Source organism: Gallus gallus, chromosome 5, assembly GCF_016699485.2.
Source record: "Gallus gallus isolate bGalGal1 chromosome 5, bGalGal1.mat.broiler.GRCg7b, whole genome shotgun sequence".
NCBI classification, from domain to species: domain Eukaryota; kingdom Metazoa; phylum Chordata; class Aves; order Galliformes; family Phasianidae; genus Gallus; species Gallus gallus.
Window position 1 is genome coordinate 35,769,836 of NC_052536.1, and position 16,387 is coordinate 35,786,222.

The window sequence follows — 16,387 nt, forward strand, 5'->3', positions numbered from 1 at the left end:
ATGGCCTAATATGTTAGTAAAAGGAGAGTCAATGCACAAGTGTAGGGTTTGAATTCTTAATGTATTCAACAGAAGTCTCAAGTATCCTTGTTCCTTGAAGACCCACATTAAACTGAATTTCATCACAGTTCCTACAAAATTAACAACACAGGTCCAACATATTAGACACTCATAGACAAATAAAAATTAATTTCAAGCAGATCAGTTAAGAAGTCTTGTTCACTGACACCATTATGTTCCTGGACATGTAGGAGGCCTTGATTATCAGCTTCAGTTTTCAAGACATATTTCTGTTTTTGGTGTGCTTCTGAAAAATGGCTTTTCTGTTCCAATTTTCCCCCCTCTTCAGAAATATTGTTTACACTCTTTTTATTTGCTCAGTAAGTTCTGTCTTCCACAAGAGTCATCAAGCCTAGAGAGGTCTACACAAATGCTATTTAACCACAGACCATAAAATCCTCCTGTCCCCACCCCTTCAGTTCACAACAAACTTGAAAGCTAGTAGAGCTAAAATATGCCAGAGGAGAAGAGTGGAAGACACCAAGGACAATCCTCAACATCTTCAATTCCCATTTTTTGCAAAAACAAACTGCATTTAATTTTCAAATATTCCTAGTTAAGAGATCATGTCTGTGTTATACTCCTACTAGTCCTTACCATTCTCATCTGAGGGAAATTCTTTCTTGACCTCAAACATGATAATAGGTTGAACACCTAAAGCACTGACATGACATTCTTCTTCAAGAGTTTTTAAGCCATAGAGAAGGTGGCCAAATTTTGAAGTTTATTTATCTATTTATTTTCTGTTGCCTATTGAATCAATTGACTCACCTCATGCCAAAGAAGTTTGTAGAATTTTTTTTCTAATCTCACTTTTAAAGAAGTCCTCATGCCCCAGATTAATTTTTGAAGTACTATACAAAGCACTGAGTACAATACTCCAAGTCAGGTAGAAAAACAATTCCAATGACTACTTAACAAATCTACTCTTTAAAATCAGTTCCCAGTCAACCGAAGCTTTGTAAGTCTACCAAGTGATGGTATGTAACCTACCAACTAATAATATCTATCATAGCTAGTTAATGCTTTTCACAGTTACAACACCAAACATATTAAGGGGCACAAACCCACCAATCAATACTATCTAATACCAAATATAGGTAATACTTACCACAGTTACCATGATAATCATTGTAAGGGATACGTATCAACGGTTTTATGGAAGCAGTGTCATAAATGACATGCAATGAATTGATAAAAGTATAAGAAAAAAAGTACTGAGAACCAAACTGTAAATGAACATACAATAAACAGCTCTTAGGACCTGGCCAATTCCTAGACACTGAGTTGGCAAGCTGTGTCTGAGGAATTTATAAAAACTTGTATATTCTGTAAAGAATATGAAACACAGATGTTTTTGTGGATGTCTTTTTCAGCACTGAAAGTCTGCTATTTCAAAGTAAATTTTTTTCCAATTGCTCATCACTATACATCAATATAACGCTATAAGCCATCACTTTTCATGGTATAATGATGATAATACATTTTAAATTCTTTGATTAAGCCACTTGAGTAATGACAAAAAGATCGGACCTTTCTGAGCATAGAGATACCATGAATCAACATCTGTCACCTACAGAAATGGCACAAACGTCATTTACTGTGATCACAACAAACACCATCCATCACTCATCTTTAAATCCACTTCATCATATCTAAAGGGAGAACAAATCCAAAACTCCATGAGTACTAACAGTCAGCCTTAAAAAAAAAGTGTTGTAGCAACAATATATTAGAAGAAAAACACAAATATATACAGCTTAGGTAGAAATTAGACACAGAATCTCTTTTGAATCAAAATTCAAATTTACCTTTCCATTTATGAAAACAAAAAATAGTACATTCTGGTTGATTGAAGTAACAGGTACAGAACAGAACAGAACTCAGTCCTAAGAAGGGGAGAAGCAGAAGAGATTGACTTACCTTATGTTTTTTAATTTCTGATTGGTAAATCTATTCTCCTTAGAGAAGCCCTTTCAAAATACTACAATTTCAGTTTCAACCAAAAAATGAGATAGCCTTTTCTGACATCTTTACAGACTTTACTAAATTCATTTTGACAACACTGTATTCTGAGCTAAACAACAAAATCCCTAGGAGAAAAATGAACTAATTACATATTTTGAAGGAAAACAGCATTGGAACTAGAAAATAAAGATAAGTCATTTTAATACTGGGGGAAATACTTAATATCTTTATGTAGAAAAAGATTAGTAACACCGTGACATTGTTGCTTTGGGAAGGCTAAGATCACAAAGCGGTCATGATAATAAGTAAGACAAAGTGATAAGAACTTACACCATGTTATAAAATACCAGAAACAAATGATATTTTAGTGCTGAATCTATTCTTTGCTTAATTAAAAAAGCTAGTCTTTATCAGTGCTTCGCTATGCTTTTTAAGGCAATGACACCACAATGAATTGAAAACATTTTCCTTAAATCTGACAAAAATAAAAGGGAACATAAAATGTGAAGATCATAACTAGAACTGTAGGGGAATGTATATGCCTTGGGAACCACTTGTGTGAAAGGATACAAGTTTTGGTATAAAGGGATTAATGATTTCAATGCACGGCTTGCATTTATAGCTGTTGCGCGAACCATAATAGGAAGAATTTTTCCATTCACAATAGCACCATCAAAAAGTGGACCAAAAAATGGAACCTGAATAAAAAATTAAGAAATTCAACATAAAGCAAGATGTAAGCTGTAACAATTAGCAATCAACAGTAACAATAGAGTGCCCAAGGGTATAATTTTTTTCTCCTCATTCTTAGATAATCAGACCAGTTATTGTGCTCCATGACAGACCTTTTCTCTTGGGAAAAATATACAGCCATATAACTGCTTGATATCCTTGGTAACAGATAACAAAGTATTTTAAGAAAATTAAGCAACCATTTTAATACTATGTCTCATCAAAGCTTATTTTCAAAATTTGCTGCCAAAATCCGAAGAACAGTAATGCATATGATGTTTATGAGATTGCAAGGCCAGATGACAATACTGTAGGCAAAAATAAGCAAGAGCAGTCTTCTTTTTCCTTTTTAACATTCAAGCCCTTTCTTATCCCCCCATAATATATCACGCTGTACTTAAGCTTGTAAAGGAAACAATATATTTATTAATTCAAATACAAGGAACCTTGTGATAACAAGACCATGTACTGGATATCATTTCATACCTATCATTAGAGGTAGTTATCACATAGATGAAATTCCTATATTCCTACTTCTGTTATATCTCAATTTTAGCACTTTTAAGAAAGCATTTTAATATATGAAGTGCAGAAACTTATGGTGAGTGACATCATAGAAGTTTTGCTGTACAAACATTCATGATGACTTTTACTTGGTCAGTGTTCACTATCTGAAACACTGACAGCCCAGACATTTCATGAACAGACATAAGAAAGGATGTGTGTTCACATGTGTAAGAGTTGAAAGGTCTTTGCTTTGCTGACTTAATTTTCAAGTTCCTATGTTGAGTCCAGGAGAAGATGAAAATTAGCTTTAAGAAGAAAGAGGAATATGACATGGATGGAAAAGCTCGAGCAAGCTATTATTGAATGGCCACAATCACATGTCAGTTTGATATATAAAATTTCAAAGATTATCTTAGAATTTAAATAATTAAGTAGAATATTGCAGCTTTCTTTGCAGTTTACGATGCTAGCAGATTTGCTTGATAGGATCGGGCCTTTGCAGGTTCAAGTTACATGTTTTGCTATGCACTGTTCTAACTGAGTTCTCCCACTTCCTCTGACCACTGCAACTGTCAACGCTGAAGACAGATCCCCTTGTTGAATCAGTTTACTACACCAAAGCCCTGCATTCAAAATAGAACTCAGTTAATGAACTTGGAACATGAGGAAGAATACACATTCTCTCTGCCCTGTGCATATGCTCGGCCAATTTTGACTGTTTCCTGGGTATAAACACATGAAGGAAACACATAACCTGCCACCTGCCTTACCTCAGGCTTCTTCATGATCTGGATACTGAACATGTGGTTTTTCATGGGATAGATAACAATAAGAACATCACCAAATTCTGTTGGAATTATTCCTCTTCTATAATCTCGAGTATGCTCTGACCAAACAATGTGTACTTCATCGTTTCCTAAATGTCTTAGCTGGAAAACCAGAAATAAAAAGAACATCAGTTTAAATATGTTCTGTATCCATACAGCTATACTGAATGCTGTTATTTCAATAGGGAAAAAAAAAACCCCACAAAAAAGAAATAAAAAGGAATAAAATAAATTACACTACAGTTATCTCGCATTTTCAATCACAGTATTGGTTTTTGCTATAGATTTTTATACATTCCTGCCAATTACTATTTAAATTAACAATCATGTCAATAGAGGCTAATAAAAGCTAAAATTTTGTTGATATTATCTCAAGAATGCCAAGTAATTCAATCTGATTTGCCAAAACAGTTTCAAGACTGCCATCGTTGACAGGCAGTAAACTACTAAATTCCATATGAATTTTAAAAAGAGATAGATAAACATCTGTTTAAAAGACATCCATCTGAGCAGTCTTTTAACCTCGTCACTCTAGCCAAATTCTAAACCGGTCACCACAATTTTTTCCTCCTCGCACATCACCAGATATAGTTGACAATTTTATTTATCCACAGTTTTCAGTTTGTTTGCACAGCTTTGACCAACTTGAGTTTGTCAATCAATTGCCTTGATGTTATTCAAACGACAGCATTGTGAATGGCTGTTAACAAGTAACATGCTGATACAAATCTGAGCACTTCCAAGTTGTCATTTGGTATAAAAAGGCAACAACTTTCTGTATTCATTTTTTTTACAATATAATTGCACTTTAAATAAAAGGAAAACATACAAATTCATCAGAGAAGTATCATCTCAAATATTTGCTTGTTTCTCTTATAAAGTCTCCTGGAACACTACTTTTGTCTTACCTGAAGGCTTAATTGGTCATCAGTAGCAGTCTTTACAAAAACAAACCAAAAGAGAAAAAAAAACAAACCATGCTTCTGTTCTTCTCTGCTGGCTTTGCATTGTATTAGACTGAAAACCATTACATTATTCTACAATAAAAGCTTTTTCTTCAGTTTCGGACTGGGCAAAGGACAGATGGCATCAGTGCCATGCCTCCTGTGATGCTCAACAAACCATTTGTTTTGCCTGGACCAGATCTATATATATCTAACGAAAAATTAGTGCAGTTCCTTTGAAGTGAGCTATTTTTACCTCTTTTGTAGATGTCTATTTTGAACTGCACTTAGATGCTATTGTGCCAACCACAAACCTAGACCAAGAGAAGACTTGGTTACAACAGCATTCAGGATGTTGAGTTTTATTTGACTAGATGAGAACAAAACCAAGCAGCAACCTGAACTACTGATAAGGAACACAAGAACACCAGGTACAGAAACTCTGGATGACATGTTTACAATGACATGTTGTAAAAGACAACTAACTGTGGAACTGCTTGGAGGGCCTAAATTTCTTCCACCTTCCAAGGTGAAGCGATGGTCAAAAAATGCATCAAAATGTGACCATGACATAAGGGCATGTGAAACTGCCAGGCCCACACTAAGAAGTAGGTGAAAAGTTCAGGAAGGATGAGACAGTCTTATCAAAGAGAAAGTAAGAGGTTCAGATAGAAAATCTTGTGGAATATGAACAAAACAGCATGATCCTAGATTGAGCTACAGTCGGTCATCTGGTACACCATTACTGAACTGACTGCCAAAAAGCAGAACACCCATCACTGATACACTCATCACTGCACAGTACCATTTTTAATTACAGCAATATCCAACTATTAATTAGAAGACAACTTTACTTATCATCTTTGGACTCAAAGACAATAAACTTGCACTGTTACATTTCAAATAATGGATAGAGACAAACTGCATGCCAAATAAACAGCTTTAAAATCCTAAACATATTGAGTTTAGATAGCACAGTTTCTGGATATCCCCGAGTTTCATTTATCAAAGGTTGCCCTGCGTATTTGTAACTAGAATTTACAGCTAATCAGATATGACAACAATTCTTGCATTTCTGGGATAGCTACTGAGATGGAGCATCACTGCTGATGCATACTTGCTCATCAGAATGACATAGATTTTGGTGTGATAAAGCATGATAAAAGTCTATTGTGCAGTTATTTCACAAGGACTACTGACAAAGAGCACATAATTTAGGACACCAAGTGTACTGAAGCGATTAGTGATTTTTCTTTCCATTTTGGAAATTTGTTTTATTACCCCCATAGAGGTGTGAGGATACACTCCAGGCTAAAAACACTAACTTATTCAGAAGAAAAGAACAATGAATTGGATGATTCCACTGAGTCCCAAGTTCTGTCAGCTGTCCTTCATCTTGTGGGTACTCCCAAAAATGATTTGACAAAGACTTACTTTAAGTGCAGAATGGCATCTCTGTGACACACAATGCACTGAGTCAAACTTAGATGGTGCAAGCAGGTAAATGATGGTATTAACTGTGCGTGCTGGTTTATAACAAAATGTGTTGTACTCAAAATCAAAACAATGATCAGTGCCTTGTACTCATCATAGGAGGAAGAAGGGAAACAGGCGAATATACAACTATAAAAGATTTGGTGTTGCTTATTTTATTTTTATGCTTGGAGAAGAATTAAATCTTGGATAAGTAATTCTATTCACTTTTCAAGAGCAGATCAAAAAGAGTTCTGATCTCAAAAAAGAGCCCCTTAACTGCTTCTTTCACATAACCTCATCATGGTCAGTAAGCAATGCTTATGAGAAAGTTTGAATGGTTATAACTTGATTGATGAACGCACTTCAAGAAGCTTTTGATGGTCTGCTAGCTTTTGCATGAACTTTTTAGGAAGAAGAATTTTAATTTTTCTTCTTTTTTCAGTTCCCACTGCAATGACACTGATATTGAGCACTGCTCCACCACAAAGCTCTCCTGCAAGCACAACAAGCATTAGGAGAACCCGTAAACTGTAATTACTACACCACAGAAGGGTCAGAGCCTGACCTCCTTCAACTTTAATCTGGATTCCTTAAGTCTGAATTGGAAGCATTGGCACAGAAATCAGTGCCCTGGACACGAGTGGCACAAAGATACTGAGTTATAACCGTTTCTGTGCATTGAATCCACAGGACAGACAGCAACGTAGTTTGTCAAGAAGGAAGTGTGGTTCCACTGCTATCCAGCAGAATCAGATGTGGTATGTACAGAACATACAGGTAAGACGACTGAAATCTGTGTCAATGGTTATTCAAAACTCTCCACCAGCAGTTGTGTTAGCCATTGTAGCTTCAAAATAATTTCCTGACCATGTTTTCCTAAATTTAGAGCTTTGTATGTACATAAGCAAGCAGTCAAGTGCAAATATTTATTAGGGATTTGAAGAACAGCAATAATATAAATAGCAAAATTTGCTAAAACTATGTTAGTAGTAAAGTCAAGTAACTGGTAATACTCTATAGCTGAAACATCTGGAACTACAGTTATATACCAATATTCTAAAATACTAAATATTGCATTCAGATCCAGCTCTAGGTAGTTTATTGTTTAAGTATAAGGCAATACACAAAACAGAAATGGGGAAATGCAAAGAATAGGTAAAAAGGCAAATATCCTTTACAGTAGCATATTGAAGGGAAGGTTGAGCAAGCAATATAGCAGTTTAGGATACAGTAGATAAATTTTAGCTGGGTGTGTGGAGAAGGAAAGGCTATATTGCAAGAAATGTTACACGGAAAAAAGAAACAGAGCATTAAGCACCAAATGAATGTAAGAATCCAGGAAAGTGGATCAAATTAAAGATGATTTCCGGCTACGGGCATAAGTGACAGGCACAATGGTCATGTTATCCATGGTGATCCACAAAGGTGGCAATGAGAAATAGATTAAGAGCTCTGTTTTACCAATTTTAAACCTGAGCTGACGGGAAGACAGCCTGAGGAAGTGTCAGAGATGAGCAGATTTTTTTAGGCTTGCTTTGAAACCATTAAAATAAATATATAAAAACGACCAACTGTAAAGGTTACCTGAAATTTCAAATCTAACTTGAAATACTTTAAAATATTCTTACTCTATAGCCATCATCATGTGTCAGCTCTCTTAATACATTTATGTTAACTGAATACAAAAGAAATGTGAAATAAATATAACCAGGAGGGATGATCAAATCTAATTTTGATACATTAGTGTCATATGTTGTACATGTTACAATAGCAGCCAGACTTAATACTAAGCTGCAGGCTATACTGAAATTTCCAAATGGCAGATTGTTCTAAGTGATACCAAGTATAATTGAAGTAATAAACGATAGTAAAAGCAAAGCACACTGTCAGGAAGAATTTAAGTATTTACTTTTTAAAATTAAATGAGTTAGGTTTGGAAAGGCAAGACAAGTGAAATAATGCAGGGCTCAATTTACAAAAAATTCCTTTTATTTATCTGTTGCATTAACCCTTGAACTCTTGCCAAAATTATTGTAATTTCTAATATTCACTTACCTAAAGGATGGAGAAAAAAGGCTATTATATTTCCTTCTGATACAGCAACATCCCCAAATTTGCTGCTTCTTCAAAAGTGAAAGTGTCCATTATAAAAAGAACAGAAGAAGCAGAAACATCTGAAGTACTGGCATACTGCAGCTAGTTTTGCCCATTGAATGTAGGAAGCACTTCTGTTTACAGTATACATGTCCTCTGGTTGAATTTTTCACAAAACTTTGACAACTATGGTATTGTGGTTTTGTTGGTGTGTTTTTAGTTTTTTAAGCGGCATGTGTACTTAACTGAAACTCAAAAAATATTGTACTAATAATTTACATCTATAAACATTCAACTCTCTGAAATATCTTGATACAGAATAAGAAACTAGCTATAAATGCTGAGAGTTATAATTCTTTCAGGACAACATCAAAGACAAACTAGAATCATGTAATACAGCCAATGCCCAAGATGAATTCGTACTCCAATTGTTAATAACATTACTACTACTTATTTATGCATCTTGTGCATAATCTCACCTACAATGCCTCCACTCCTCCATCTGGCTAAGGACGAGGAGCCAGACAGGTGATAAGATAGAGGCACAAATATGAGTTTTTTCACTCTATGAACTGAGTCTTCACAGCTTCATTAAACTCAGACATTTTCTTTGTAAGTTTGCTCTTGTAAGGCTTTTGTAAATGCTTTTTAATCTAACTCTTAATTCCAAAAGAAATAAATTGGGCTATATTATTGGTATTAAATCTTTAATTCAGTATTTTTAAATTGTGTGTGCTTTAGATATGCATTTCAATGTTAAGTTCCTTTATATATCCACATTTTCATTTGTGCTTCCTGAATTCATGCCTTTTCTTGTTCTTGTTCATGTCTTCAGTAACAAATGCTTCAGAGACATTTAAAAGTTTTATTTACTGCTCTGTAAGATGGATGGAAAATAAGTTTAAAATTGGGTTGGCCTCTGAAACAGCAGAATCTTGATTTTGCAGTAGCTGGACAGACAGGAAGAAGTTTTGTTTTAATTTAATTTGATTTCCATTTATAAAATGGACCTATCATGCACCTCTAGGCACATTTATGGTATAAAAACAGCAGCAGTTCTAAGCCAAGTACTGGAAGTTTGCTTGTTTTTCTCTTTGAATGACATAGATAAAAGAAAGTACGTGAAAGTCTTGCAGAGAAACTCAAAACTCAAGTTTCTCTTGAGGTCATGAACAGTACTGCGCTCAGCACAATTACAGGGATTTTGAAGTCCATTCTACTGAGTGTGAGCTTGCACAGGACATAATATATATATTTTTTCTGACCTTTTCACAGCGTAAGCAGCACAAGTAGTTTCAGAACCAGTAAAAGAATTAAGCACTAAACCTGTCTCCCTACTCATGACTCCTGATCCAACTTGATGATTCTTCCCAAGATTCGAATTTGATGATTTTCTCTAACTTGGGATGACGTTTATTGCATCTCTGGTGCTGGTTTCTTGATGTCTAATGCTTCTTTCCATACAAGTTTTTACATGACAAGCAGGACTCAGCACTAACAGTCTCTCTTACTCCTTTACTTAGACTATTTTCATTGATCATACATGAAATTAATACTTTCCAACCTGTCTCTATTAAATTTGATTGAAATGGATTGAAATGGAGATATTAGAGAAGGGAGGAGAGATGAAAAGACAGGCTCACAAGGCCTCATTCATTGGGAAACTGGCCTTTAAATGAACAGAGAACAAATGTAGAGGAGGAACAGGAAAGAATGCCACACAGAATAAAGGAGCTTGGTAACAGCCCATCAGCAGTGCTCTACAAATACAATCCCAACCTTCTGGTATATACTCCACTGACATATCCATACAGACCTTGAATATTCCTAATTACTGAACAGTGAGATTATGAAAGGGAATAGAAATGGGCCTGGGGCAAATTGGAGTCGTTAACAAGTCCAGTTGACACCACTTTCACAAGTTAAATCACAGAAGCTCTGGACCAGCACTGAACCTTGTCTGGCAGAACAGCTATATGCAGATTCAGAGTGCCCCTGGAAACAGACATGAGGTCTTTTCTGTGTGTTCTGCTGAAGCCTACAGCATTTGAAAATTATTTGAGAAAAATTAATTTTCATTGTGATCCATCTTTCTCCTTTCCAACACTTTGTAATGCTCTAATTGAAACATTACATGCTAAGATTGTAAACATAATTATAAGCTATGTTGCACAAAATCAAATTTCTTTTAAAACATACAGAAGCCAGTTAACATAACAGTATATATTGTAGCAATATATATTGCTCTAGACTAGAACAAAAGCAGCAACCTTATTTTAAAGTTAGTCATTATCTATTAAACCACTCTTATAAATCACTAACAATCTGACTATTACTCTGACTATACTTAATGAAATAAAGAACAGGAAGGACCCAGCACTACAGGCACACAAGAAGAAATATCTTTAATTAAAAAACAAACAAACAAAAAGCAACAGCCTAAGATGTAGCAGTGAGAAGTTAGAACCCATGGTTAGTCTATAATAATAACAACAATTATATTTTTTTCTTCAAGTTGAACACAAAGAACAAAAAGTCATTAATTACTGAAGTTTGCCAGAGGCATGGCTATTACTCTCTTTACTGACTGTCTATTGTCTAATTTAATTACAAGTATTAAACTCCACACTGAGGTCAACCAGCTTCAGTTCCTTCAATATTACACTTCAACCAGTGCTTATTAACATGTCTACTGAATGGATTAGCACATCTGAAGATGTATGTATGTGGTTCAGGGGACAATCTAATGATAGCGAATTATTCATTTATAATAGGACACGTGTTCAAGGTGGTAACTTATCACTAATATGTAATTTATTAAATTCTAAAGAAAAAATACCAATACAGAAAATCGTACTTGTCTTTGCATGGCAATGAGAGATTCTATCACTCCTGAACATTTGTGTCTGCTCCAAAACAAAACACCACATATACAATAAGTATGGTCAAATTATTAATATTTTTAACTTTTTAAAGGGAAAATTAGTTTAATAGACAGCACGTGACCCTTCAGTGAATAAAGAGTCACCTTTGAAAGTACTCACTATTTATCGATTGGCATTCAAAGTCTCAAATATAAAAAAACAATTTTATGTAGTCCTTTTTCATCAACACGAACACTTACCTTCCTTTATTTTTCACCAGTACTCATGTGATTCCACCAGTATTTACAATAATCTCAAAATTCACCATTATGACAGATCATATGGCTTAACCATATTTTTTATTTATTTATTTTACTTCTGTAAAATATCCACTATCAGCAGGTAAATGTATCATGTTTTATGATTTATTTCTTAAGAGAAAATTACTGGATTTTCTTATGGAATGACCTTTACTTCCCTAGTTTTATTACTGCCAGGAAATCTTTTAATCAGAAACATGTACCTTTTTTGTTAGAGAGTCATCTGAATCAGAAGGCATTCTTGTTGACACATGGAACATTACTTCTACTGTTGAGGTAGCAAAATATGGAGTGGTCAATCCAGTGCTTTTGTTTTTTTGCAGTCCTCCCATAAAGCCACAATGGTTTGTGAGATTTACCTAAAAGTAAAGTTCAGGAGACATTAGGAGGAAAAAAAAAAAGATCAGGTGATAAATACCATCTTCATATATAACTTTTCTTTTTTTTTAAATCCACTTTCAACTGAATTTTAAAAATTGATGGTCACTTTTCATAGCCAGTCAGAAGCAGGAATGATTTCTGTACTTCTGTGAGACACAGCTGTGTCTCAGGAAGTTAATCTTATGCAGCCAGAAACAAAGGACACAAAAAAGGGAAATCCCTTTAACAATATCAGACTACTGACTGAAGAGTTACAGTGCTGAAGAGATGATAGGGTATATGACAGCATTTCTGACTGCTGGAACAGACATGTGAAGAGAGCGGAGTGATTGCGAATAGGCACATGCCTGCAGTGAAAGGGAGCTAGAAGAAAACATGAGTTAAGATGCATTCTCATATTTTTAGGATTCATAAATTTGAACAAAGCTAAAGCTTCAGTGAACTTCATGCTTTACAGGCCCACAGGGCAATCAAGATACCTCCCCATTAGTTCATGAAGTACACAATTGCATATTAATGAATAATCCCTGCCTGCATAAACTTTCCTAAATTGAAAAAGCTTAGAATTAAGTATCTAGTATTGCTAATGAAATTAGAATTATTCTCTGCATCCTATTAGCAAGACTGTATTTGTAAGTAATTTAAAGAGCCAAAGAACTGTAGGGATATATCATTTTCTCCGTAGACAAACTTAGAATAAAAAAATTGAATAAGTACCTCCCAGCCAAGGCCAGCTACAAAATCCTCATAGGCTTGACTTCCCCCAGTATTAGTAAGAATGGAGTGTTTATCTTCTTGTCCCTCAGCAACATAAAACACTGCAATCTTGTGGGTCTCTCGGCTGTAAAACATAGGATGATCACCACATAACAGCACCTTTGCTAATATAAAACCAAAATATACAAACATTACGCATGGAGCATGGGTTTTTAAATTTCCAAAAAAGATGTGGAAGTAAAGTACAGCTATACAACTTTTTAATTCTATGCTACAACTCCACCTACAATTCCATGTCTTCAAATACAAATAGCGTTGGAAAACAGCTAAACAAGTAGCTAAAACTAAAAAGGTAGACACTTATAGATTGATGTTTTAGAACTACCCCATGTTACACACCCAGATGCTAATAATTTCAAATTATTTTGAAATTTGATTTTCACTCTACAAGTAACATTAACATAACTTCAGTGCAACAACAACTACAATATACAGCAATATATTAAAAGAAGTATACAAAATTATTTTTAACATTAGCTCAATTCTCTCATCTATGCATATGACAGATATTTAAATGTAAGCACATAAAACAAATAAGGTAGGGTAGCCATTAGAATTTACCACTGTCTTGAGTCCAAATTTCTGAGCTCTCGAAGTAACTTTTCATTTTTCTTCAGGAGATGAAAGCTCCTTCTAAATAGAAAAAATTGTAACTTTATTACTTGTTTAGTTATGAAACATCAGAACAGTAAAAGAACTGTACAAGAACATCTCCAAGTCCAAGTAAAAACAGCCAACAAATGCTTTTGCCTTTTCAATCATCCTTTCTTACATAAAATGATTAAGGTATCTTAAAAACAAACAAAAAATCTAAGCCACTTTTTACTCCAGGAAATGTTCTGTATCCATTATAATCCTAAAACCAAACTTTATTTCTTTCTGTCTTCTTCATTCAACCTACTGGATACAGCAGCAATCAAACTGCTCCCTGCAGAAAAGAATGGGCAGAATGGCCTTTGACACTCATACAATCTGCACATTTTACTAGGCCAAAACATATGAGCTTAGTGACAAAAGACACTCCCGCAATCCACTGTTCTAGGGAGTTAGTGCTCTTCTGAATTACTGAAGAGAACAGAATATAGCTCAGAAGTCACCCAGCCAGCTATAACAATTTAAAGGAAAAACAAAACAATATGTTACAGTAAGAAAGGCACTTCAAAAAATAAGAAAGCACTTTGAATATTCCCTATAAAACACAATGGAATGAATTTGAGAGCAGTGGTATTCAAAAACAAACTGCCTTGAGGCATTAAAGGCCTGGTTATGAAAGGTCATAACACCAAAATTTTGGAAGTAAAAAAAAAAAAAATTGGATTCCAGTAGTAGCTCGGTGACATAAGTTACAGAATGTCCATTTTCCTTCAAAGTAGGAAAATATTTCAATGTCTGTAATACAGATTCTGACAGATATGGCAAAGGAAGGTTTCAGACTCCTAAATACTAGGATGCTAATATTTTACATACCTATATACATGTGCACATATATCTAAATACACCTAAACACAAATCATAATGATAACGTAAGCAGAGACATTTAAGTTCATAACCAATGGTGGCTCGTCTCCTGTTCTAAACAATACCTCAACGTTGCCAATGCCAAAATAAATAGTAGAAGACACTTTTCTAGTTTGCTAACAAAGAAGCTGCATGCAAGCATGCTCTTAGCAGGCAAAGCAGCAGGGTACCATCCAGCAACACAGTAGCTGAGAATGTGACACTTTCAGAGACTCATTCTGGAATAGAAATGTAACAATTTTTGCAAGAACATAAAAGGGAAGCAAAGAAAGCAAAAATATGCCATGTCTACCCATGCTAGAACTCAGTATAGTTGGTGAAAGGATTATTAGAAAAGATACAACTCCTTCAGTGCTCCCTCCAATACTAAGAATGAAAGTAGCAATAAAGGCAATAGGCTTCTCCTTTCTGTCTCTCTAAATGACAGGCTGAAATGCACAAGAAAACTGCCATTTTCCTCTAGCTGCAAGTTGCAAAATCCCCCTGCTTTTGTTGGCTGGTCAAGAACATTTTTGGCTGAACCCACTCTATGAACAACTATTATTACACAGTATGAGCAGCACAATGTTTTCAAAAAGAGTTCATAAAAATACGGTCTCATCTTTTTACCTTTTATCCCAAGAATTCATTCCCAGTATACTGAGAAGTAGTCTGCAGTAGTAAAATGCTGACTGGGGCTTTTGCGATGTTGGCTCATCCTGCTCCATAGCCCTCATATTTAAATCATTGAAATGTTTTTCAACAAACTCTCTCTCTTCTGTATGCTGTTTCAGAATTGCATTGATGACGTCATTCTCCTGCTTCTCTGAGATGCAGACTGGTTGAGGAGCAGGGATGTTGAGTGAGACTCCAGTTCTCTGTAAGCATTCAGGGCTTGTAACACCTAAATACTGCAAGAGCTCATCAAGGGCATCTTCTTCATCCCTAATTGTATCCCATGTTGGCACAGTGTCTCTGAATTTCCTTTTTACTTGGAGTGTAATTCCATCCCTTGCAGATATGTCCTCCACATGCTCAAAAGAAGAAAGGGGATCTTCCGTTTTTTCTTGTTGAGATAATGAAAGGGCAAAAGATGTTTGTTGTGAAGATGCACATAAGGATGATGGTCCATACAGAATGGCTGAATCCCATGAGTATTTGCCAGACAGATCACGCACTATAATTCTGACATTTGAATTAGCAGATGCAAGTCCAGCAGACAGTCCTCCCCCAGGCATGTCATCTTCTGCTTGGATTTGTATGCAAGACACCAAGGAAGTATTGTTTAACACAAAGAATTGAAGGTTTGGGTTCTCAAAAAGTTCAGGAGAAAGTTCAGGACTTTCACTATATGGATTGTCATTATTTTCACACACTTGACTAGTCAGCATAGCAGGTCCTCCACTCATAGGATAGTGACCTAAGTGGTTGACTAGATGCGTTATCACAGTACGAGCAGCAACAGAAATTAATCCTTGTTGCATGTGAGTTTTCACTGTGAGAGAAAGAACACAGGTTTTCAAGTAAGATTTCAGGAAACAACATGGAGATTTACTTGTTTCTTTTGGTCTCTTCCTCCTCAGGATTTTAAAAGAAAGGATAAGCCATGCAAACTTCACATATTACCAACACAGTAATATTAGGAAAATACATATTTTGACAAACATTGGTCTCATATATAACTAGCGTGAAAAGTCTTAACACAATTAAAGAAGCATCTTAATTATTTTACAGCCTACCATACCTCCTTATCATAACTTGGCAGTCAGCATGGTCCTTCTAAAATAACCAATAGCATTCTTTAGTCTAGTGAAAATAAATATTAAATTGCTAACAAAGTAGAGATCATAATTATGTTGTAAGAAGATCATTTCAAATTGCAATTTTTTTTTTTTTTAATTATTTCTACACATCATTACCCTGTGAAAAGCAAAGGAACA

At 35.0% G+C, this 16,387-nt stretch overlaps 1 protein-coding gene across 19 annotated transcripts in view; it reads right to left on the reverse strand.

The window, feature by feature from the left end:
- Window positions 1-16,387, reverse strand: part of RALGAPA1 (Ral GTPase activating protein catalytic alpha subunit 1) — a 112,676-nt gene that overhangs the window by 27,770 nt on the left and 68,519 nt on the right. For 18 of the 19 annotated variants that reach the window (XR_005860044.2, NM_001277454.3, NM_001277453.3 and 15 more), the window contains 6 exons: window positions 15,078-15,942; window positions 13,512-13,583; window positions 12,891-13,014; window positions 11,996-12,151; window positions 4,038-4,196; window positions 2,599-2,726 (listed from right to left, as the gene is read on the reverse strand). Coding sequence is in view for 18 of the 19 variants with exons in the window: in NM_001277454.3 (NP_001264383.1) it covers window positions 2,599-2,726; window positions 4,038-4,196; window positions 11,996-12,151; window positions 12,891-13,014; window positions 13,512-13,583; window positions 15,078-15,942 (1,504 nt within the window). In the remaining variant the exon portion in view is untranslated. Of the gene's footprint in view, window positions 1-2,598; window positions 2,727-4,037; window positions 4,197-11,995; window positions 12,152-12,890; window positions 13,055-13,511; window positions 13,584-15,077; window positions 15,943-16,387 lie in introns of those variants that run through there. The other variant, XM_040700993.2, reaches the window with a different exon arrangement.